The sequence below is a fragment of the Gopherus flavomarginatus genome, chromosome 6 (assembly GCF_025201925.1).
Source record: "Gopherus flavomarginatus isolate rGopFla2 chromosome 6, rGopFla2.mat.asm, whole genome shotgun sequence".
NCBI lineage: Eukaryota > Metazoa > Chordata > Testudines > Testudinidae > Gopherus > Gopherus flavomarginatus.
Window position 1 is genome coordinate 3525975 of NC_066622.1, and position 25324 is coordinate 3551298.

At 42.1% G+C, this 25324-nt stretch overlaps 1 protein-coding gene across 11 annotated transcripts in view; it reads right to left on the bottom strand.

Moving 5' to 3' along the window:
* Positions 1-25324, bottom strand: part of FHIT (fragile histidine triad diadenosine triphosphatase) — a 1116384-nt gene that overhangs the window by 658100 nt on the left and 432960 nt on the right. For 10 of the 11 annotated variants that reach the window (XM_050957602.1, XM_050957599.1, XM_050957598.1 and 7 more), the window contains one exon: positions 4321-4445. In XM_050957602.1, coding sequence (XP_050813559.1) covers positions 4321-4423 — 103 coding nt within the window. In that variant the 5' untranslated portion in view covers positions 4424-4445. Of the gene's footprint in view, positions 1-4320; positions 4446-4698; positions 4719-25324 lie in introns of those variants that run through there. The other variant, XM_050957600.1, reaches the window with a different exon arrangement.

Here is a 25324-nt window from a genome sequence, read left to right on the forward strand (position 1 = left end):
TTCCACGGCTAGTGAGGGTGGGGGTGCTATCCTGGAACAGGGCATCCACTCTTAAAGAGAAGGTGGCTGGCCCCTGTGCAGGCTTGCAGCGGGGAGTGCTCCTCAACAATCACTCCCCACACCATAAGCTAAGCTTCAAAGGTCAACTGAGTGCATTGTTGGCACATAAGCACCAAGCTGTATAAACCTCCCAAGCTATTATTGCAGCAAAAAGTTATATATATTAGAAATAATTAAGTCTCCCAAAGCAAGAACCCCAAAAGAGCCATTGTTGCAGCCCCTCTATTCCCTTAGAGTCTGGTTCTCCTGCATCTGCTGCACTGATTTAGGAATACTCCCCTCTGAAACCCAGGAACTGGATTTCTAAGGGGCTCCCTACTGCATGAGATTTCACGCACAAGGGATGCACATCTCTCTCCATCCTCACTCAACTCTCAGAAAAGACAAGGTTCCTAGTACCAGACTGTGCCCAATATTAACATCCCAGTCAATTCTCTAATCTAACAAAAGGTCTTACTAATAAAGAATCTACAGTGTCCACAATAGATGTGGAATGTGCCTGACTGCTCAAGGTGGGGGCGGGAAGGGAGAGGGTGAATGGGCTTCTTGCACTCTTGTACCCAGATGCAGAAATAGAGCAAATCGAGATCTGCCAGTGCTCTCTTCTTGTGCTCCAGGTTCTCAAAGGAGCATGGTGACAGTCCTACCCACCTCTGCCCTGGCCCCGTGTTTTGGGGAGAACATATAGCACCCTTTGAAATGGTACAGAGCCACTTGCACACCACCCATGTGTAGCCCATGCTGATACTCTGAGTTCGTCTCCCTCTATTGGCTGGGCCACACAGCAGTTTATGAGACTTCAAGCGAATGTACCTAGATCTTGTAGCTCAGGCAATCGAGGGTCATAATTCTGGATCCACATATCCCAGTTTTGATTCCTGATGATGATGATCCAATCCTCCCAGATGATCATGTTAAAAATAATCTCACACCCCTGAAGTAACTGGAGCCTAATCTTTATACATGCTGGGAAGACCAATGAGGTAGAATCCCTTCAGGAGATGGAGGGCAGCTCCATGCCACCCCCAAATACACACACACCCCTTTGTTCGTGTTAGCCCTGCTGAGGCAGCATATTTCTGGGTGCTTGAACTGAGTTACAGTCTGGCTCACACTTCATCAACTGAGTTGTTAACTAAATTCCAGTTCCAGAGACCTTATTACTGGTGGTGTGGGAGCCAGAAAGAACAGGTTGACTTTGCAGGGCTGGAAATTAGGAAAAAACAGCATTTTCAGTTGGAAACTGAGCAAATGCACTATAGAGCCACCGAGACAAAACCATTGAGCTCCATGATGCCATTTTTACAGAAGCACTTTTCAGACTATAACTGTACTTTGAGAACGATTACAGCAGATTCAAGACTCCCACCCTACATTCCTTTTAAAGATGGAATTTCAGCCTTACAAGTTAATTAAAGCCACCACCTGGCGTGAGCTGGCTTTCATACTGATTTCCTTTGTCTCGCTAATTCATAAGCATTAATATTTTATTTTCTACTGAAAAAGACAAAAATGAAAAGGAATGTCTAAGTGTGCCAAAGACAAGGCAGATAAAATTATTGCAATAAAGCACAGGAAATACACTTGTTACTGCCAGGTCTTTAAACGGATGCTGCATTATACAGGCATTTTAAAGGCATACAACTGCAAATTGCTCTATTTTACATACTGTATTCTCTCCTTAGCATCATGATCTTTTCCATTTTGTTCTTATTATAATGAGAGAGAGAAAGGACTGGGTTTTTGTTTTTATTATCCGAACATTTGTTCAACAGAAAACAAAGACCACATTATACATTACACCATATGAGCTATTAAAACAATGTGCCAGTATCAAATGTGCTGCAAAACTCATTATGGGACAACAAAACTAAACCTGTGCACGTAAATGTATTTATCAAACGAGCGCAGTAACTATAAAGCTAAAGTTTATAGACCTTTAATTATTGAAGAAGGAAAGAAGCTTGTAATAATTAAGTTTTATAGGCTCCTTAAACCTTTACTCCTTGCTCCCTACAAAACTTTAAAAACAAACATTTCCATCTGAAGCACCTTTTTATATTTAACAATCAAATTTACCCATTCAATGTACTAATTGACAAAGTCATTAATTGTTTTAAAACTTCCACATATAGTAGCTATATATTTTAATTACAATCAGACCTGGATATTCCATACAGTATTGTATTGTCTAGGTACTTGCAAGATCCAAGTCTCCAAGAGTGATTGTATCGATAATATTTTCATTTGATTGCTTTGAAAATAAGACTGAAAATAGGATTAATTAATGAATCAGATACAGGGTACGTAGAGTGCAATAGGCCTAACAACAGATCGTTACAGCCCCTTTTCTGGTTCCTCCTGGACCACCTTTTATGTTTTTGGCTGCACTTCTCCCCCCACCTCCTTATATACGCACACCCTATCTGTGGCCCTACAAAGTCACAGGACCTCCTGTTCAACTTCCTCCTAGCGATGGCTGAGGTGGCCGTCTAGAACACCAGGGAGAGGATGTTGGCTGAGAGGGCCTCTGTGACTGTGGGGCCTATTTCCAATCCTCCCTCCATTCACATATGTGGGCAGAGTTCCTCTGGGCAACATCAGCTGGCTCCATTTACACCTTCAAGCAGCAGTGGGTGCTGTCCGGGGTTCTCTGCTCAGTGTCCCCTGTGCGTTCCATATTTTTGGCCCTTAGACTTTCACACCCAACCTGGTTATTTTTTCCATTGTCCCCCATTTTGGGGCTCTGTGTTTTTGGGCTCTGTGGATCCATGGGCGGGCTTGTGCCTGCCCACCTCCCCGGAACCAAATAGAACAGATTGTTTCAAAAACTCAACTTCTCATTCAATACTTTAAAAATAGCTTATACACTGGTCAGTTAGGGACGTGAAGTTTTTATAAAAACTCTTCTAAGGGTATGTCTACACTAGAAATGCTGCAGCTGCACTGCTGTAGTGTAGACAGTTATTACTGTGATGGAAGATGTTCTTCTGTCACTGTAATAAATCCACCTCTCCGTCTCTACACCAGGGCTTAGGTCGACTCATTGGGCATGACATTTTTCACAGCCCTGAGAGATGTAGTTAAACTGACCTAACTTCGTAATATTTTTGGCATAAAATCTTAACCAAACATCTCAATTCTGTAACAAATACCTGGCTCTCAAAAAAGGCATATTAGGAAGGTTAGTTGAAAGGGAGCTGTGCACAGGGGATCTTGTATCTTATGCTTAGTAAGAAGTAATACCACAGCCAGGAGGGACAGAAAGCTTTTGATGAAAATCAGTGATTGTAAGCATGCCATCAAACCCACTAGACAGGACTGGAATACTTTTGACAATTCAAAAAGTTGATTTGTGTGTCTATACTCCATCCAATATTTACACTTAAATGGGATTTTAAAAAATGCAAAGCACTGCCTAACTCTTCCCCCATACGGCTTTGACTATTGAATTCATGGGAGAAGACCAGACCCACACTGAACACTTTTGAAAATCCTACCCTGGACTTCCACTGAAATTAGTGGGAGTTACACACAAACACAGGGCCAGGCACAGATGGCCAACTGCGTCCTATGGGGGCCCCAGAGTAGAGGCACTTAGCAGGAGGAGGCTCAAGGGAACTTCCAGAGTCTGTGATACAACACCACAATTCCTACTATGTATTTGAATAGATAGATGGGTCTTGTTTTCAACGATGGGTCTAATTTTTTCTCAGGAAATGTATCTGATTAACCAGGTGGTTTGCTTAGTCCATTTCTACACAGAGCACAGAAGCAAGTAAATTTTGCTTTAAAGTGACCTGTCTTTAAAATAGTCACCTGAACAACTTTTACCACCATTTGACAAATACGGTACATTTAACTCCAAGAAAACACATTGAAATTGCTCTGAAAAGCATTTACTTACATCTAAAATTATGTGGCAGCATTAACAAGGAAATAGCCTGTTTTTTTCAGCATAATATGAAATTTAAACAGAAGTACCTCATAGACTTAAAAATCCTTTTAGAAGCACCTGTTTATTTATACATCTTCAGTGGTGAAAAGGTCAGTAGAAAATTCACCTCTAAGGTCACAGTTGCTAAGCAACCATTTTCAGAAGTTCTGCATCACTGATCAAGCATATTACATCCCACTGACTGGTTTCAGAATAAATATGAGTAACATCTTACCTTATCTTCAGAGTGAGCGGAGTTCTCCTTCTCCTGAGTATCTACAGCCCATGAGTGTTCACTTCAGAAGCTTTTATGAAAAGGATACGCCCAGGGACCACTGGCTTCCTGTTTACAAGCGCGAAGGACAGTTCAGTCTTCAGAAACACAAACGAGGGCTTGATGAGGTGTTGTCCAAATCGGAACGACATGATCAATCCCAATATTCAGGATCTATCAGAGACAATAATGGAGTTGATGGGGGCATCCACATAATATGCAGAGTGATCATATGAATAAGATCGTAACAATTTGGGAGGAGTGGGGGGGGGTCGGGTGGGAAATGAATGAAGCTCACTTGGCTCACCAAGGCTCCTTGCACTTCAAGCACTTTCCCCCACCCCTGTCCCCCAGCCCCATTTGGCATCTATTTGGTTACCAAAGGACTTTTGTGTTCTCTATCTTATCAAGATTTCCATAAACATACTATTCTCTGTCTGGAAACGGCTGTTTGATGTTCCAAATTTACTGATTATTATTGTTAATTTCCATTTTTAACCAGTTGTGTAGCATGATCTCAGCACAGCTACAGAAGACAGGACTGAGTGTTGACAATATTTCTCTCCATTTTTCATAGGGTTCATTTATTTGTACAGAATAAGCTTGGGAAAGCACAAACAGTATCTCGCTGAACCCTGAATCACAATTCATGTTAATACATACAATGATTAACAGAACAAAGTAATAATATATTCCAGATCAGAAAAAGCAGAAGTTACTCAGTAGAACAAATATAGCCAGAATGAAGTAATGAAAAAAATAACTATTTACACTTAGTCCAACCTCTGATGGCAGATGGAAATAAAATCTAAAGAAAAAATGTGAGAGGAATCTGCAAGATTTTGCAGGATTGGTGTTAGTATTCAGCCAGTAGAACTAACAGACACTCATTTCCATTTACTCTAATCTGTCATCAGCCTTTCTTCTTAGGGCTTGTTTACATAGTACCTAAGTCCGCACCAGCTGGGTTGTAAATTCTACTGTGTAGAAATGTGACAAGCATGAACTGGATCATGTGAACTAAAAGATCCCTAGTGCACATAGCATAGTACTGTTTGAAATGGGAATATATTAATGCGCACTAGAGAACTTTTAGTGCACACTAGCAGGGCCTACACAGGTCAGTTAGTGTGTGACATGCTGGTGCTCATTAGAACTTACAGGTGATGCAGACTAACTCACACAGCCCTGGGAGGCTTCCATCCTATGGACTCCAAGTTTGGGTGGGATTTCTAGGTATTTTATCCAATCAGAGTTAATAGAGTAGCTACGGGGTAAAACATGAAGTAATAAAGGGCCTGGGCAAGGAATACATTATGTGAGCCATATCTTGTGACACAATATTTAAAATAAATCCCAAGCACTATAATATGACATCAGAGCAATAACCGTAGCAATTTCATGTAGGAAATATTAACAGAACCACTGATTATATTTTAGGTTAATACACATCCAGATACACTAGAGAGTATCCTGGTAGGTCTCTGTAACAATTGGTTTAGTCCTTTTCTCAAATCTATAGCCCATGGAATATAGAAGGCAGGAAAGAGGGCTACAGGATCCTCAAACTTCAAGCTTTAACATCTGGTGCCCCTTTCCAGTAGCTGTGTGTCAGATTCAATGGCCTAGATTTGTCTCTTCTTGCATTCATATTAAAACCAGAACTTGGCCAGCTAACACATTAAGGCTCTGTTTAGCTATAGAAGCTTTGCTGAACAGATGGGAATGCCTTTGTTGTTGTTGCTGGGCTCATGTCAGGGAACATCAGTATTGTTCTGGCCCTCACCAGTAAAACACGCCTCTTCTTCCCTAGCTGCCAGTAACAATTGTTATTTGTATTTTTATTGTGAGTGTTTATCATCCTTATTAACACACACACACACACACGCTCTTACTTCTAGGTACTACAACCAGAGAGTCTGCTTTATATATTGGAAGAAACACTTCTCACAAAAAGAGGCAGAACCTGCCAAAGATAGGTATGGAATAAGCAAAACTGCTATCTGGTGATGGAACTGTTACCTAAGTTTTCACTAGCTAAAGAATCAAATGCACCGCACATTCCCTTGCACCTGGCATCAGTATGTACCAGCAAAAGTGCTTTCTCCACTTCCAGATTACTGACAGCTGGAAGCAGTGTCCAGAAGAAACAGGCTTCTCTTTTAAATAGGGCCAGATCTCTCAATTGACTTCAGTGAAGCTATGCCTTTACACCAGCTGACGATCTGGTCCACATTGCTTAACTTAGCAAATGTCAGAAAGGTGAATAGACAACCCCACAGACATTCTGCCACTACTATTTTCTGTTGCGGAATCATGGATTTCTCATCAATTGTCTTAGACCAACATAACAATAAGACAGAATGAATTCATGAGAGCTATGACCTGCTTTAATTTACGGTCTTATTTAGATTTGTTTTCCTTAACCCACCCTGTAAATGTGTACCTACCATTTCACAAACAACAATTCAGAGAAGTTTGGCAGTCTAACATCTAGCTAACCAATCTGTGCACACAGATTCTATCTTTTCCTGGCACACAACAGTAGGTTAAAATTTAGGCTAATACTCTAACAGATCAATATCAACTACAAGGTACTAAATATGCTCTGTTCCTCCCGCCCCCCCTTGAGAATTGTGGATGCTCAGCACTTCTGAAAAATCAAAACCCTTAATTTTAACACTTTCTATTGTTTAAAAATGTTGGGTTAAAAAAAAAAGTGTTAAGCAAAGTGTACCAGGTCTGGTACAAATAAAAGTTCACCAAGGCTATAACCACATTCATCAGATTTCATCCTTATTAATTCAAAGTGCATACAATTTTATCCCCTAAAAGTTTATAATGTCAACACTTGTTCACCTTTTTCATACAGGCTCTGATGCGATTCAGGCAGCATGGTGGAATCTACTGCGTGGGGGAAGGAAGGCAGGTGAACTGCGATCCTCTATAAGGTCAGAGAAATGGGCTGTTCTTAGAAATACGTATCATACCACAGAGATTGGGTTAAATAGATTTAAACATAGGCCTATGTTGCCAGAAAGGAGGAAAACCATCCGTAGCCTTAAGCAGCAAACTATTGCTATTTGTAAACGGTAAAGATGCAGAGTTTCCTTGCGTGCACATTACAAAGCAGATGACAACTAACAGCACAAGTAGAGTTGAGTACTGCTTCTTTGGACTCCTGCAGGTCCTTTCACTCACTCCTGCCTCTGCGAGATAGTGTCGCTCAATGCCATTCCCCTCTCCTGTCACTCTGAGCACATCACTCCAGCCTTTGACTCCCCAACCTGCGTTCACTTCCTCTTGCCATCTCAGCAAGTTCAAACATCTCTGACCATCATGCTCAAGGCTCTGAACAACGGCATCCCTTGCACGAATCTCTGCGCTCATTTCCTTCCACTCCCCGTCCCATTCTTTATGCTCCTTCCAGGCTAGGGTATACCCTCCCCCTTCTCTTGTCTTGTCCCTACCATGCTGCCCTTACGCTATGGTTACATCTGCACACGTAGCTGGGGGTGTGATTCCCAGATTGCACAGTCATACTCACGCTAGCTAAAAACAGTGGTGTAGCTGCAGTAGCATAGGCATCAGGAGCGGTGGTACAGGCTAGCCACCATGAGGACAAAGCTGCCCAGACCTGTGGGTATCCACTCGGCATGGCTAGCCCATGCTAACATGTCTAAACCACTCTTCTTAGCCTGCTAGCTTGATGACAACTAGCGTGAGTTTGCCTGCATGAGCTGGCTCCAAGTGTAGGGGTAAGCCCATGAGTGCCCTCCGTCACTCTCCGGGCATGCCACATGACCTTACATTTTTTTTAAATCAGTCTTTAAATCCAGGCATCTTCTAACATGGCCTTGCAAGAGCAGCCAAGGACAAAACAAATGCCTCCCCACCCCCAACCCTGCAAAAGCACTTTTCTTTTTATCTATCATTTATATTTCAGAAGCAGAGTGGCCTCAATCAGCTTGGAGCCCGGGTGTGCCAGAAGTTGCAGAGTAAATACCAGCCCCCAGCCCTGATGAGCATACAATCTCAAAGACATGAAATATGAGGTGAGTGAACAAATAGGTGAGGGAAAAGGAGGGACAGAGGAAATAGGATGTCCTTGTGTCTGTCAAAGGACTCATTCGAAAAGCCCTGTGGCACAGAAGGTGAAGGTGGCAGGTTGTGTTCTGCAATACCCACTTCTCGGTAGCAGCACGGAATCAAAACAGCAGTAACTAAACCAGAATGTCAAAACCCTGAACTATCTGCAAGATCCCCTTACTGCTGTTGATTTAAAAAACAAGCTGAAGCCTCTACAATAGAATTAAAGAAGCAGAGAGCCTGGGATTCAGACAACGCACCAGGAGAACAGGAGGCTATGTTTGCTGCCATAGTCAGAGATAATAAAGTGTAAGGTGGATGACCCTGGAAATAAAGCCCGGATCCCCCGCTCAAATAACAGAAACTCCAGGGAAGCTAGAAACTGATGACCTGGTGCTTTTTTATTCTAACTATCTCGCTGAATTACTACGGGCCTTAGTGTTTGTGGACCTTGCCTGTCTAATGGTGGCTTTGAGACTCACTGTGAAAAATAATCAAATCCCACTCCAGAGTGTACGCTGTGAAATTCTTCAAGTTGCAAAAGGAAACGAATATTAAGAGCCAAGGTTGACCTTGTTTTTAAGGACTTCATGATTCACACAGTTTACATCAATTCTGTGCACTGGCATCTCCAAAGATGGAGAAGTTCTGCACAAATTAAAACATCACCGCAGGAGCTGGATATGGGACAGGCAAGGTTAAATACTGAAAGGGGAGGAAAGCTGAACAGAGTCTAGCCAGTCAAAAAGTTACAAGAAAGCTGTGGCACAATGCTTTCTAAAGATCTAAACACAGCGAATCAGATGGACTTAGCAGTTCATAACAGCATAGGTAGGACGCTGTCTGGTGCTTTTGAAGTCCATCTTGATTAAATTCTGGACTAGATTGTCCCTTTTGAGCCTTGAGCCTGCAAGGTGCTGATTGCAACAGGAACTGAGGGTGTGCAGCACCTTGCCGGATGGGAACCCTTGGTGCCCAGTAGGAACATGGAACAGCTGGATGGCAGACAGTGTCCTGAGAAGGAATTCTGTCTTTACTCAGCTAGAATTTCTTCCAGGGGCTGCCGCACAGTACGCACTAGCACAGCAGCTAAGAGGGGTGCAGGATGCTTCCCCTCCTCCTGCTTCTGTGCATGGGCAGCTCCCTTGCTGCTGGAGGGTGGGCCCTGGCCGCAGCCACCTCTGTCTTACTGCAGGCAGCACATGTCCACTGGGTCAGCAGGAGTAAGCAGCACCTGAGATCCCAGCACCACTGCATGGGGCATGGGAAGGGAGTGTGTGTGCAGGAAGGGAGCTCCTTAAACCACTTGCCGCAATATGCACCCAGTCAGATGCTGGCCACAATCTGTGTGTTCGTATTAAATGTGAACTGTGTGTTGTGAAGGCTCAGTTTCTATGCAGTGATCATACTGAATGGCAGCTCACTGTCCTTTAGGGCAACTTTACAAGAGAACTTTCCTCTGTACTGAGGAGATCCCCGCTTAACAAACTCAATACAGAGACTGAAATAAACAGATACAGTGTCGCCCCCGAAAGAGGCTGGATCCTCCGTTTCCTTCTAGCATCTGGCATAAACTTACAAGGCTTCTTTTCTTTGCTTATATAAACTATGGTACTAGAAAGCAATTTGTGCAACGATTTGTGCAGCCTGTGCCATGCCCTCCCCTTCTATTGCCCCGCCCAAGAAACATTTTTTCAGTGGTGTGAGTTTTAAAGAACTAGATTCGGGATTAGTTAAAGATAATTGTGCCATGCACACTCTCACGTACTTAAGATATTGCCATCCTGAAATGTCCTGATTCTTGAGACACCACCACTTCATGTTATTTGTTATGTCATTTGCCAGTTCCGGAAGACTAACTACTACCTGATTATAATAAAGCAATAGTCCTTCCGCTGCCTCGTTGTGAGCTCTGATAAAGTACATCTCAGGTGTACATATAAAACATTCGGCCCTCAGCTGAGATATCACAGTTAGGTTCACTGTCCAGAACACCTTGAAGTCTTCTGGCTTCACGCTTCAGGTATATTACGTTCAGTTTCATAATATCATTATTATAAATTCATTTCTATTTGGACTCCTTCTGACACAGCAACTTTAACATGGATTTTTACCAAATGTATAAATTGTATTTTTTTCTCTGTGTACTAGTGGATCTGTCTTGCTCCTGTCTCTTGTGTAAGTAAGTGATGGGGAGGACAAGGGATTATTAGAACTTTTTTTTAAACAAAGAATGCTCTGTAGTCACCCTCATGCTTCATTTAAGCTGTCTTTTTTAAAGTCTCCTGGGAGAAAGAGTTGAGTTTTTCGGTAGGTTTTTGCTATGTTTTTCAGTAGGTTAGTGCAATGCATAGTCTTCTGTGCTCATAACCTACTGTAAAGCTAAAAAAGTACATTAAGGAAATGTGGCATGGACGGAATTTAAAATGTCGTGACTGCTCAATAACAATGCCACACGGCTAGAATAATCCAGAGTGCACTGAAGCAGGTAACTGCTGCCAAAATGGTAGGTTTTCACTCATCTGAATTCTACCTGCTAAATGCTTGAAGGAGTTGTAAACCAGAAGAAATTTATCCAGTGCATGGGGATGCATGCAGATAGCTGACAGACAGGTCTAGTGTGAACCTCTTGGAGATTTTCAAGTTGTCATGTAATGAGGTCACTGCCAGTTACAAAAGTAACAAACTTAATTAGGTGCAAGATGTTTCTTCTTTATAAATAGTACTCCTCTAGCACTAGGGAAGAAAATAGCATGATAAAGATAGATGTAGCAAAAAAGCCATTCTTAATAAGAAAACATTGTGGCCCAATTTAACAGGGTTACTCTTCCGACTGTTCTAATGAGAAGTAGATTTACTCTCCTTCATACTGCACTTGAGACACACATATCAATTACAATGCTGATTTCATCTTGCTAATTAAGTCCCCTTCAGTTTCTGTTTCTGTATTTGAAGATGGGGGAGGTGGAGGGCATAGAATATAGCCAGGTTAATAAGGGCAAGCTTAGCCAGTGCACCAATTTTACAGCAACAAGAGGTCTCAAACCCGCAAAAAAAAATTTTTTTTTTAACTGAAAAACCTTTAGTTTGGGTTTTACATACAGCCCACCAATTGCAGATGTACCAAACTGCACTATAAAAAATGTTGCCATAGGCATCTATGATCAATTTTAAAATATATGTTGCGATTCAGTAATCTTTCCAAAAAGCAAACTCTTGGATTTGCCATTATCATCTCCTTACAGGATTTTATTTTCCCTACTCACAAAATTATTTGAGGAGTTGTCTGAAATTAGACCTTGTTCCCTTTTTTTTTTTAATTCTGTTTGGTTTGAAAGAAAGTCCTTAGAGCTGTTTGTACAAAACACATGCTTGAGGTCAAATGCTTTTTCAGAAAAAAGAAAACAATTTAAGATGTCCAATAAGCTAGTTAAGTATAAATGGGATGAACTGGATATTTGTGAATTATTTTTGTACCTATTATAGAACAGTAAAGGAAGTTCACCAATCACAATGTGAGATTGACTGATCATTTAAATACTATGTTTGAATGAGTAAGGTGTCCTGTACTAACAATGATACCGTATCTTGGAAGAATTCCTGGCCCCATTGACTTTAAAGGAGCCAGGATTTACCCCTTACATTTCTATAAAAAATGTTGTTCTACGAGATCTTGTTATAATGCAGGCTGTCCTGGCCTGCTCCCTAATGGTCAGGTATGGCATTGCAGGTGAGTCCTGCTTCGGTTTTCCCTCACCCAAGATAGAAAAGCCCAAGTAGACCTTTAAGTACTAAGGAGTGCTCATTGCCCCTCCTTGGAGGGGCTCATTTATTAACAGAAAAGGCCAACACACAGCATAAGCAACCTTTACCCCAGCATCTTAGCTGGGAGACAGTAAATCCTATAAAAGCAGCAAAGAATCATACCAAATGGACTAAAGGTAAAAAATCCACTGCTATCTATATACTACACAGAACACAGTGAGAGATTATGCCATACTCTATCAAAAAAACTGAGGAACCACCTGATCAGCATCCTATACAGCAAACAGGAAAACATCAAAAAAGAGCTCTCCAACCTGGAGACTCTCATTAATAACCAAACTTCTATACAAACGGACTTCACTAGAATTCAGGATTCTTTGCTGCTTTTACAGATCCAGACTAACACGGCTACCCCTCTGATAGTAAATCCTATATTATCTGTTCCCATCTGAGTCTACTGGTTGCCTCTGTCCAGGCCCTTTACCAGAAAGACTCTCCTAACTTGGGTCTCTGCCCCCGGAACCGGTCTCTTGCCACTACCTGGGTAGAATCCTTCTCCAGAGCCAGGGGTCCATGGAGATCAGTCAAGTGCAGCTTTTCCTTGGGGTGGCACATAGTCCTCGGCAGGCTGGACATCCTCCCACTGTTTGCAAAATCCATTTCTGGAGACCAGGCCTTCCTGGATGCCAGCTTTCTGCAGCTCTCTCTTCAGGAACATCCTATCCATAGGAGAACCTCTTGGTTCCCTGCTCTGGTGGGCTCTCCACAGGGTTCCCTATCCCCAGCAGCACAGGGCCCTTGCTCCAGTGAACTCTGCTGATTAGCTCTCTCAGCAGCACCTCTTCTTGGGAGCTTCTTGTGTCCTCGGGCATGCATTCCCTAACTAAGCTAAGGTTGCCCTTTTATTGGGTCCAGGTGCTCCTTTACCCATTCAACTTTAAGTAGACACCTGGGACAATCCATTATCCCTAAGTAAGCCTTCAGAAGGAAGTTGGGGACAGACTGGTTCTAGATTCTTCTTAAAGGGGCCGTGATTGATCCCAAAATACTTGTCCGGGTTGGAAGAGCAACAGCAATGTGGATCCTGCTTCCACTGAAGCCAAGAGCAAAATCCATCCATCCAGGCTTTGTGTGTGTGTGTGTTTGTTTGTTTTTTTTAATGGAAGCACAGCTAGGTCCCAGAGCATTTGCCTGACATTACAGGGAGGAGATGCTTTGAACAAAAAGCACCAGAGCATCTTTAATGTCTATGCAGATCTGATAGAAGCTTGTGTTAAAAAACCCTCACACTGTAAACTGACTCTAGCAGTCAACCTCATAAGGATGATCAGCCTGAGTCATCACTGCTGAGATCTCTGTGATTCCTTAGCCACTGACATCCCATGCCACTGGTTTTTGGCAATGGGGAAGCAGGTAAGAGCTTTTTAAAAATGATAATCTAAAAAAGCAAAAAGCAGAGGTGTGTCATTTTTGTAAGGTTACTTCTGCTTACCTAAAGTGTTGTCAGAGGGCTGCCCCTTGAGATCTTAAAAACATGTTCAGCTTCACTTCACAATCCTAAATATTCTCAAGTCCTCATGAGGCATTACTCTGACAACACTATAGGTAAGTACAAGTAATATTATAAAGATATAACATAAAATGTAAAACAGACCACTAAGCACATATGTGCAAAATAATTAAGACTAATTCTATAATCTCTCAGGGCTAACATGGTTATATACTGCAGAAACAATTATTCTTTCATGAGAGAATTCTTAAATTGGTCACAAATTTGTCATTTTAGAGTACTAAATATCCACCTGCTTGCTACTTAGGGAATTCAGGCAACCCCTACTAATTTTAATTATAAAAACGTACAAAGCATTTTAAGTGGAAAAATAAGGATAAACAAACAATGAACATTTTTCTCAGCACCTTCACTTAAAAACCGAACTACTCACCACCACCACCCCGCCCTGCAGCTTTACAGTGGCAAATATAAACTTGTTTCCTAAGACCTTCAAAAATGTAGACAATTGGGGTGACACACTGTATCTAAGGATAGAAAATAAGTGTTCCACAAACTTTTTTATGGATAAATTCAGATTCAGATTTTTTTTCATGACTTTTCTACATTGCACAGTTTTGCCTTTTATCCTGCAAAACTGTTTCCTTCAAATGTGTTTTTGGAGCTCCCCCCAAAAGGGTTTGATTATGTGGAAAGTGACATTTCTACTCAAAATAACTCTGCATTCTCCGCCATTTCCGAGTAATAATGCATAATGTGCAGACTCCTGCTTTTCTCTGCCACTCCATGATGTTTTAGCATCTGTTTCTCTTCTTTTTCTATGGATCTATTATAAGAATGAAGTCTATACAATTCAGCATACAGCTGTTTAACCTGAGCACACCCCAATGTGTGGCCTTGCTCCTATCAGAAGGAACTATTTTCTTATTTCTGATTAAAGCATCTGTAAACACACTAGGGAGAAAAAAAAAGTGTTCCATACATAGCAACACCCTCTGGCTCTGCTCACACAATGGGGCAAGGTCTAATTGCTTCCCTTCATTTTTTCCTACCTCAGAACAAGGTCCCTGTAGCACTGTGGCTGCTTAGTGCCTCGTGGCTAGGGGTATCTCTGCAGTTCCCCACTCCTCTTTTCTCCTTCACATGACTCCCTTAACTCCCCATAGTCCAAAGGAAAGTTAAAATATTCCCCACCTGGGTCCAAATTAGTGAGTCTTCAGGGACACACTAGCCCTCCAGGACCCAAACTAGTTCGGTGTCTCTTTCCCCTTAGTGGGGGAGGGGGAGGTTCCAGTCCTTTCTCTGCCTCAAAGCTGGGTCACAGTTCAATGGCTGGGTAGGAGTCATTGTTGCTCCCTGCAGCTGCTTCTTCAAACTTTATACTGATTCTCAGGCTCCTGTTTCCTGAGCATCTCCCCAGTTTACTGCCAGGATTCCTACCTCTGGCAGTCTCAGCTACTCTTTCAGTCACACCTCTGTTGGCAGCTCCCTGCTGTCTTTTGTACTGGGAATCTCCCTATTCCTCTCAGGTGGGGCTCATCCTGTAATCAGGGCTGGCTTAGCCCCAGGCTCTCCAGCCCAAGGGCAAGCCTCCCCGTTACAGTCCATAGCTAAAGACTCTCCCATCTAACAAACCAAAGCTCTGCCCACTTAAAAAGAAAAGGGTGTGTTGTGCCTTTTATTACCATAAAAGGACTTCAGGCCCTCTGCCTAAAGTCCTGTGGTGCCCTAGTAATCCAAAAGCAGTTGTACCAAAACCAACCCATGCAACTTAGCCTAGTAGCTTGGGCCCATGTCCCCATCACTATCACACAGGATTACAATGGTCACCAGTAGAAGTCCAAACTTACAAACAACTCTTGTACCACGGTACCTGAGACACCAAAGGTATCGCCTATTCACAGTATAGGGAATAATGTTGTAGTTCAGATGCCACAGTGAGTTAAGTACCTATTGAATAATATACTTGCCTTTTAGTGGTGACCTCTGCACCTCCATTGTGTAGGTCTATGCATGAAAAATCTCAACGTTTGACTAGCTAAGCAAGCCAATTGTACTCAGACTTGTCTGTGCTGCCCAAGAGGGATGGTAAAGGAGTCTAGTAGGCCATAAATGCAGGGTGAATATAGCATTGACAGACTCGTCAGCAAGCACTGACATTTTAAATGCCAACAACACGGGACTCTCGGAGCAGTGCAGGGCATATAGGGTTATGTGGGGCAGAAACACTTTTGAACTAATGTGAACTGTTAAGTAAGACTTCCAAATCAATTACTTCATGAAGCATTTCTGAATGCAGAATGGACCACTTTCTTTAGTTTTTATGATCCCGTTAATGAACGTGAAGTTACACACTACCAAGAAGAAAAGATGATTAAAGGTTGAGGAGACTAGAGAACTGGACAGCCCAATAAACTCATGAATGTAAAACCTTCCCCCCACCTGCAAAAAAAAAACCTGAGACACGCATATGTTAAAAATGCTCCAGGAACTTCAACTTGCTCGACATGTTCTTATTCAGAAAATAACTCATACAATGCTTGACCATGATAACTACAAGCTGAGGTATTAAGCTAGCCTTAGGGCTTTGCATACATGATGTCTGCCTGCATGGATCTGGTTACAAGGTAAGGCCCACAATCTTTCCCTAAGAATCATCAGTTTTCAAATAATGCATAAGATGCAAACATTACTCACTTCAAACACTGGCCACATATACTATCTTGTCTTCCACTCTGCTTTTGTAGAACAAACAAATGTGACCAGCGTGAAACAAAATTCCAATCATGCATTATAGTGGAATTATTTTATGTCCATTTCACACTGGAATACACTAGCATTGACTGAGCACAAGTTAATGTTCCAGACAATATCTTTTAAATAGCATCCCATTTCAAGACTCCAGTGCTCAAAAGTGTTGATTTAGTTTTACAACCATCTGAACCTGCATTTTTAGATTTGTCTTTTCTTACATTAGTAGATGTAGACTGAGATGAGGTCACCTCTTCCTGGTGGAATTGGCACCAAAAGAAGTAACTTTTCAAAATCAGAAATAAAAGCATCAGGACTAGGAAAGGCCATTTTATTCCAAAACTCATCCCATGTAAAATCAACATATTCACCTGATCACTACAAACTCCTTGTGATGAACAGAGCAAAATATGTACAAGCTACATTAACTACCTAATTAATAATAAAATAATGGTAATAATAATAAAATAATAATTTTTAAATAATAAAAATAATGGTGTTCCCAAACCTCTCCTAGATGTTAATCTACTGTATTTTAAATGTTCTGGTTAGAGCCAATCGTCCAACACATCTGTCCTGATGAATGGCAAAATTAGTTAGGTATTAAGCTTTGCCTGTGCAAGTCAAATACTGATGATTGAGGCCTTCGGTGTTGTAATAACGATAGTGAGTAATGGAACAACCAAAGGTTGTTAAGAAAGAACACTGAATAATGTATTACCAAGACTGAAATCAAGGAAAATATTTTATCAAGGAAATAAAAAGATTAATATTAATCATGGCTTTTTTAAAAGCAGAAAAATGAAGAGCAAAAAGAGGAGAATTTCAGGTATTGCTACAGTTTGCAGTGACTGGCTGAAATTATACTGTGAAAATCCATTTCTAGGGTGACTCCCTAGGGCTACATTACATGCTAGCGGAAGAACAGAAGATTGTGGCATTGCTCTGAATACAAAGATATAAGGAACATTCTACTTGGGTGAGGTGGAGATAGTGGGCTATAGAGAATAATGTGCCGTGCCCTGAAACAGCGGAGTTTAAACTTATTCCCTTCAAGGCCACAAAATATAAGAGCGCTAACATGACAGAACAAGGACTGCTCTTTGGCTATACCCTTTGGTGAGAAAAAAAGGCTTTGAAAACACAGAAAGAGAAAGAAGCCGGTGTGTTTTAGTATTCCTATTTATTTCTTACATAGCACTGTAGGAATGCACTTTATGACACTGTAAAAACACACAATAAAACCTGATCCTTACCTTCAGTGGTTTACAATCTAATCTGGATTAATATAATTCAAATGTCCACAGGACAAGGCACAGGAGCTGGGGCAGGCCAGAGTTGGGGAAAACTAGTAACAGGATGCTAAGTGAAAAGAAGATTTTAAGAACAGGTGCCCGGGAAAAAGGGAGTTCTTCCACAAGTCAGGGGCCCAATGTGAAAGGGAGAGCCCAGTTTGAGAGAAGAAGGATGAGACAAAAGGGAGCATTATGGCAACAGGATTGTACAGAGTTCAGGACCAGGATGGGAGTAATAGGATTTTGTGCATTCGGCCAAAAATCAGTAGTTCTCTCACAGGGAGTGGGGGGGGGGGCATTGCTACACCTCTGAGAGGAGCAGCACAGCCTTCACAGTCCAGGAGAAGTGTGTGCGTGTGTGTGTGGTGGGGGGATTGGAGTGTGCTCTCTTTTATATTATGGCAGCTTCCCAGGGCTTCCTGAGGGTCAACAGCATAGCATACTGCAGCCCCACATCCGAAATCCCCCTTCTTTTCCAAGCCCTGCTCCCCTCCAGTCTCTCCTCCACCCCACACCCCACATTTCAGGGCTTACAAGGGAGTCTTCAAGATGCAGACTTATGGCTGTCCTCCACAGTGCTTGCACCAGGGGTATCCTCCCCTGGCCAGATATGAGGCTTTTAGGAATGCTTTATGCTGCTCAACTGTTTTTCTCGTCATAAAGGGGACAGAGAAGGGATGAGAATTTGTACCCAAGGAGTTTCTGTCATTAAAACAGTTTAAAGGCTCTATTTGTTCCCTGAGGTCTGACAAAATTAAGATTATATTTCAAAAGTGGGACATAAACTTCCTTGTGAACATGACAATCAAAGCGTTCAAAGAAATGGTGTTTTAGCATTACAGTAGAAGCTCAGAGTTACGAAACACTAGAATTACAAACTGATCAGTCAACTACACATCTCATTTGGAACCAGATTCAGGCAGCAGCAAAGACCAAAGTAAAATAAAATAAAATAAAAAAAAAGCAAATGGAGTATAGTACAGTGTTAAATGTAAACTATGAAAAAAATAAAGGTGTCAAGTATAATTCCCAAATCTGGACCTTAGTGTCCAAATTATGGGTACTAGCATGAATTCCCCTAAGCTTAATTACCAGCTTAGATCTGATAGCGCTGCCACCAATCAGGAATTTTAGGGCCTGATACCCTCTGGTCCCCCAAAACCTTCCCAGGGGATCCCAAGACCCAGATTCCTTGAGTCTCACCACAAAGGGAAATAACCTACTTCCCTTTCCCCTCCTCCCCTCCAGGTGTTCCCTCCCTGAGTTCCTGGAGAGATATACAGAATCAAGCTCCATGAATCTAAACAAAGGAATTCCACCCTCCCTGCTTCAAGTCCTTGAAACACAAGTACCGAGAGATCTAACCTCTCTCCCCCCTCACCCAGAGGGTATGCAAAGTCAGGCTTAGTAAATCTAACACAAAGAGATTTCCCCCTCCCTTCGTTTCTTAGCCTTAACCAGTGAAAAACACTCAAACAGGTCTTAAAAAGAAAGCTTTATATAAAAAGAAAGAAAAGGGACATAAAATGGTGTCTGTATTAAGGTGACAATATACCGGGTTAATTGCTTAAAGGAAAAAAAGGAATAAACAGCCTTATCCAAAAAGAACAGGAACAGGAGCTGCTAACAGGGAGTTTTGCAAGGGAGTTTGGAAGGGGAGTAGGAAGGGAGGGGGTGTCCCTTGTTGGTCTCATCTGTGACCCATTGGTCCCTTGAACCCATAGCCTGAGCCACATTGAAAACCTTTCTGTTTACAGCAAAGAGGAGTGGACAGAGAGCTGTAGACGGGAATTTGAGAGTCTGACAGAGGGAGGCTTACAATGGTGAGGAGGACCCGCAACACCTGTGCCAGCACTGCTTCTGTCTCCTCCACCTGCGCCTGTAGCCAGACAGAGCACCAAAGCATGGATGCTTTTACCCAGATTCTGGTGTGGGCTTGCAAAGACTGTAATTTGCAATTTCCACTTACTGATATCCAGGCTGGGGGTGGCATCCAATGTGAAAGGTGCCTACTGGTGGAATCTCTCAGGCAGCAGGTGGGAGAGCTACAGGAGGAGGTGGCCAGGCTGAGGAACATCCATGTCCATGAGCAATTCCTGGACAGTATCCATGTGGAGACAGCTGATGGTGCTGTCCCAGTTGACAGGTCTACTGACACTCCAGTGGAAGAGGAGATGCCTCAGGGTGTACCTGACACACCAGTGGAGGAGGAGGCTCAGGGTGGACACAGCCAGCTGGTTACTTCTAGCAGCGGGCAGTGCTCCACCGCTGCTGCGAACCCTCCTGTTGTGGTAAAAAATACAGGAGAGAAGAAATCACCCCCAACAGTTAAGGGGGTGAAGCCTCGTACCCCTAAGGCTGGGAGGTCTGCTGCCACCACTGATAAGAAACGTAGGGTAGTGGTGGTTGGAGACTCTCTGCTGAGGGGGACGGAGACACCCATCTGTCGCCCTGACCGTTCATCCCGGGAGGTATGCTGCCTGCCAGGGGCCCGTATCCGAGATGTTACAGAGGCTTTGTCGAGGATTATCCGGCCTTCTGACTACTATCCCATGCTACTCATCCATGTGGGCACAAATGATACTGCGAGGTGTGATGCTGAGCAGATCAAGAGTGACTACAGGGCTCTGGGAGTACGGGTTAAGGAGTTTGGAGCGCAGGTGGTATTCTCTTCGATTCTTCCTGTTGAAGGTAGGGGTCTGGGCAGAGACAGATGCATCGTGGAGGTGAATGCCTGGCTGCGAAGATGGTGTCGCCAGGAGGGCTTTGGTTTCCTCGACCATGGGATGCTACTTGAGGAAGGACTGCTAGGAACAGATGGCGTTCACCTTTCGAAGAGGGGAAAGGCCTTATTTGCGCACAGACTGGCTAACCTGGTAAGGAGGGCTTTAAACTAGGTTCGACGGGGACAGGTGAGCAAAGCCCACAGGTAAGTGGGGAACAAGACCTGGGAGATGGGTTGGAAACAGGAGGGAGCACGGGCTATAATGGCAGAGAGGAAGGAGGGTCAGGGCAAAGCTGGGAGGCAAAATCAAACCAGTATCTTAGATGCCTTTATACAAATGCGAGAAGTATGGGTAATAAGCAGGAAGAACTGGAAGTGCTAATAAATAAATACAACTATGACATTATTGGCATTACTGAAACTTGGTGGGATAATACACACGACTGGAATGTTGGTGTGGATGGGTATAGTTTGCTCAGGAAGGATAGACAGGGGAAAAAGGGAGGAGGTGTTGCCTTATATATTAAAAATGTACACACTTGGACTGAGGTGGAGATGGACATAGGAGACGGAAGGGTGGAGAGTCTCTGGGTTAGGCTAAAAGGGGTAAAAAACACAGGTGATGTTGTGCTGGGAGTCTACTACAGGCCACCTAATCAGGCGGAAGAGTTGGATGAGGCTTTTTTCAAACAACTAACAAAATCATCCAAAGCCCAAGATTTGGTGGTGATGGGGGACTTCAACTATCCAGATATATGTTGGGAAAATAACACCGCGGGGCACAGACTATCCAATAAGTTCCTGGACTGCATTGCAGACAACTTTTTATTTCAGAAAGTTGAAAAAGCTACTAGGGGGGAAACTGTTCTAGACTTGATTTTAACAAATAGGGAGGAACTTGTTGAGAATTTGAAAGTAGAAGGAAGCTTGGGTGAAAGTGATCATGAAATCATAGAATTTGCAATTCTAAGGAAGGGGAGAAGGGAGTACAGCAGAATAGAGACAATGGATTTCAGGAAGGCGGATTTTGGTAAGCTCAGAGAGCTGATAGGCAAGGTCCCATGGGAATTAAGACTGAGGGGAAAAACAACTGAGGAAAGTTGGCAGTTTTTCAAAGGGACGCTATTAAGGGCCCAAAAGCAAGTTATTCCGATGGTTAGGAAAGATAGAAAATGTGGCAAAAGACCACCTTGGCTTACCCTTGAGATCTTGCATGACCTACAAAATAAAAAGGCGTCATATAAAAAATGGAAACTAGGTCAGATCACGAAGGATGAATATAGGCAAATAACACAGGAATGCAGAGGCAAGATTAGAAAAGCAAAGGCACAAAATGAACTCAAACTAGCTTTGGGAATAAAGGGAAACAAGAAGACTTTTTATCAATACATTAGAAGCAAGAGGAAGACTAAGGACAGGGTAGGCCCACTGCTCAATGAGGAGGGGGTAACAGTAACGGGAGACTTGGAAATGGCAGAGATGCTTAATGACTTCTTTGTTTCGGTCTTCACTGAGAAGTCTGAAGGAATGTCTAGTATAGTGAATGCTTACGGGAAGAGGGTAGGTTTAGAAGAGAAAATAAGGAAAGAGCAAGTAAAAAATCACTTAGAAAAGTTAGATGCCTGCAAGTCACCAGGGCCTGATGAAATGCATCCTAGAATACTCAAGGAGTTAATAGAAGAGGTATCTGAGCCTCTAGCTATTATCTTTGGGAAATCATGGGAGACGGGGGAGATTCCAGAAGACTGGAAGGGGGCAAATATAGTGCCCATCTATAGAAAGGGAAATAAAAACAACCCAGGAAACTACAGACCAGTTAGTTTAACTTCTGTGCCAGGGAAGATAATGGAGCAGGTAATCAAAGAAATCATCTGCAAACACTTGGAAGGTGGTAAGGTGATAGGGAATAGCCAGCATGGATTTGTAAAGAACAAATCGTGTCAAACTAATCTGATAACATTCTTTGATAGGATAACGAGCCTTGTGGATAAGGGAGAAGCGGTGGATGTGATATATCTAGACTTCAGTAAGGCATTTGATACAGTCTCACATGATATTCTTATAGATAAACTAGGAAAGTACAATTTAGATGGGGCTACTATAAGGTGGGTGCATAACTGGCTGGATAACCGTACTCAGAGAGTAGTTGTTAATGGCTCCCAATCCTGCTGGAAAGGTATAACAAGTGGGGTTCCGCAGGGTTCTGTTTTGGGACCGGTTCTGTTCAATATCTTCATCAACGATTTAGATGTTGGCATAGAAAGTACGCTTATTAAGTTTGCGGACGATACCAAACTGGGAGGGATTGCAACTGCTTTGGGGGACAGGGTCAAAATTCAAAATGATCTGGACAAGTTGGAGAAATGGTCTGAGGTAAACAGGATGAAGTTCAATAAAGATAAATGCAAAGTGCTCCACTTAGGAAGGAACAATCAGTTTCACACATACAGAATGGGAAGAGACTGTCTAGGAAGGAGTATGGCAGAAAGAGATCTAGGGGTCATAGTGGACCACAAGCTTAATATGAGTCAACAGTGTGATACTGTTGCAAAAAAAGCAAACGTGATTCTGGGATGCATTAACAGGTGTGTTGTAAACAAGACACGAGAAGTCATTCTTCCGCTTTACTCTGCGCTGGTTAGGCCTCAACTGGAGTATTGTGTCCAGTTCTGGGCACCGCATTTCAAGAAAGATGTGGAGAAATTGGAGAGGGTCCAGAGAAGAGCAACAAGAATGATTAAAGGTCTTGAGAACATGACCTATGAAGGAAGGCTGAAGGAATTGGGTTTGTTTAGTTTGGAAAAGAGAAGACTGAGAGGGGACATGATAGCAGTTTTCAGGTATCTAAAAGGGTGTCATCAGGAGGAGGGAGAAAACTTGTTCACCTTAGCCTCCAATGATAGAACAAGAAGCAATGGGCTTAAACTGCAGCAAGGGAGATTTAGGTTGGACATTAGGAAAAAGTTCCTAACTGTCAGGGTAGTTAAACACTGGAATAGATTGCCTAGGGAAGTTGTGGAATCTCCATCTCTGGAGATATTTAAGAGTAGGTTAGATAAATGTCTATCAGGGATGGTTTAGACAGTATTTGGTCCTGCCATGAGGGCAGGGGACTGGACTCGATGACCTCTCGAGGTCCCTTCCAGTCCTAGAGTCTATGAGTCTATGAATACAATTTAACACATTCCAGGAACTACACACATGTAAATACAAAAAAAACAATATAAACCTATTGTCTTACTATCCTTGTACTTACAACTTGGAAACTGAAGCTTAGAAAGCCTGGAGATAGAAAAATCACTCTCAGAGCCGAGAGGGTCACCGAACCAAGACAAAGAACAAAGAACTCACACCCAAAACTTCCCTCCACTCAGGTTTGAAAAAGTCTTGTTTCCTGATTGGTCCTCTGGTCAGGTGTTTGGTTCCCTGTGTTAACCCTTTACAGGTAAAAGAACATTAACCCTTAGCTATCTGTTTATGACAAAAGGGAAAGTTTAAAAAAAATTGACAAGGTAAGGAAACTGCTTCTGTGCTTGTTTCATTTAAATTAAGATGTTTAAAAGCAGCATTTTTCTTCCGCATCGTAAAGTTTCAAAGCTGTATTAAGTCAATCTTCAGCTGAAAACTTTTGAAAGAACCATAAGGCTTTGTTCAGAGTTACAAACATTTCAGAGTTACGAACCATCTTGAAACCTGAGGTGTCTGTAACTCTTATGTTCTACTGCAATTGTTTTGTGCTCCACCACATTTGAGAAGGCACTGTAGGTTATTATACACCACAGTATAGGGGACATATAGAACAGCATACTAGTGTGATCCAGTGCACTGATTTACCTAATGGTTTGTCATAGTATCAAAGAGATGGCAATTATATTGCTACCCTAAGAAACTCACTGTACCTCCCCAGAGAAACACAAGAGAGGAATCAAGTGTTGAGCGTTCAGGGCCAAAACTCCTCTGTATAGAATCAGTTGACCGAGCAGTGAAAGAAGAAAGATACCTTTTATTCAAAAGTTCTTAGAACAAATAATGTAATTTGTCATGTTTGTCTTTTGTTTTTTAATAAAACTGAACTAAATTTACTAACAGGCATTGCTAATACCAACTCTTTAGAACAAAACCATCAGAAATAGACATATATCCAGTTTCTCTTCTTCAGAAGAAAGTACTTTAAAATACAGATAAAACATTGTAATGATGAAGTAAAGTCTAACCTTATAAACAGAATCGCAGCCAGAGGCAATGACGACACGGTTGGAAGGCCCAAAGAGTCCACAGACAAAATCATAAAAACAAATGCATAGCAATACTTGAACACCAGATAAAACAAAATAAAACAAAACAACAATGTACAGGAAAATAAGAGGGTGAGACGTTTTGAAATAAGATTTATCGTATGTAATCTCATTCTCAATGCAATGTGTTGAAATCGTCAGAAGTTAGTGTTACCCCTGTGCATACTACTCTGCATTTGTCATGTTCTTAGCATTTCCTATAATACTTGCGTGTCCTCAAGAGCATTTTTACCTTGCCGCATTAATAAAAATGCATAATATAGATATCTGGAGAATAAAGCAGCTACTGCACTCCTGCCGACAATACTGAAGCTATATAGATTGAACAGATCAGGTAGTGAAATTTTACTATCAGATTTTCTTCTACATATAGGCAATATTTCTATATATTGATATTTCTTTATCTCTACAATAATCTAATTTTGATTTTTCTCCCTATTAGCGTTTTTTTTTAAACCTACATACACATTTATATATTGGGAGGGGAGAGTAAGTCCCCATTTTGATATTCTGTATTAAAGATACCATATATAAACAAACAGTACTGACTGTATCTTATAATTATATAACCCACCATCAATGTTAATGTAAACAAATACATTATTTATGTAATGATTATATAG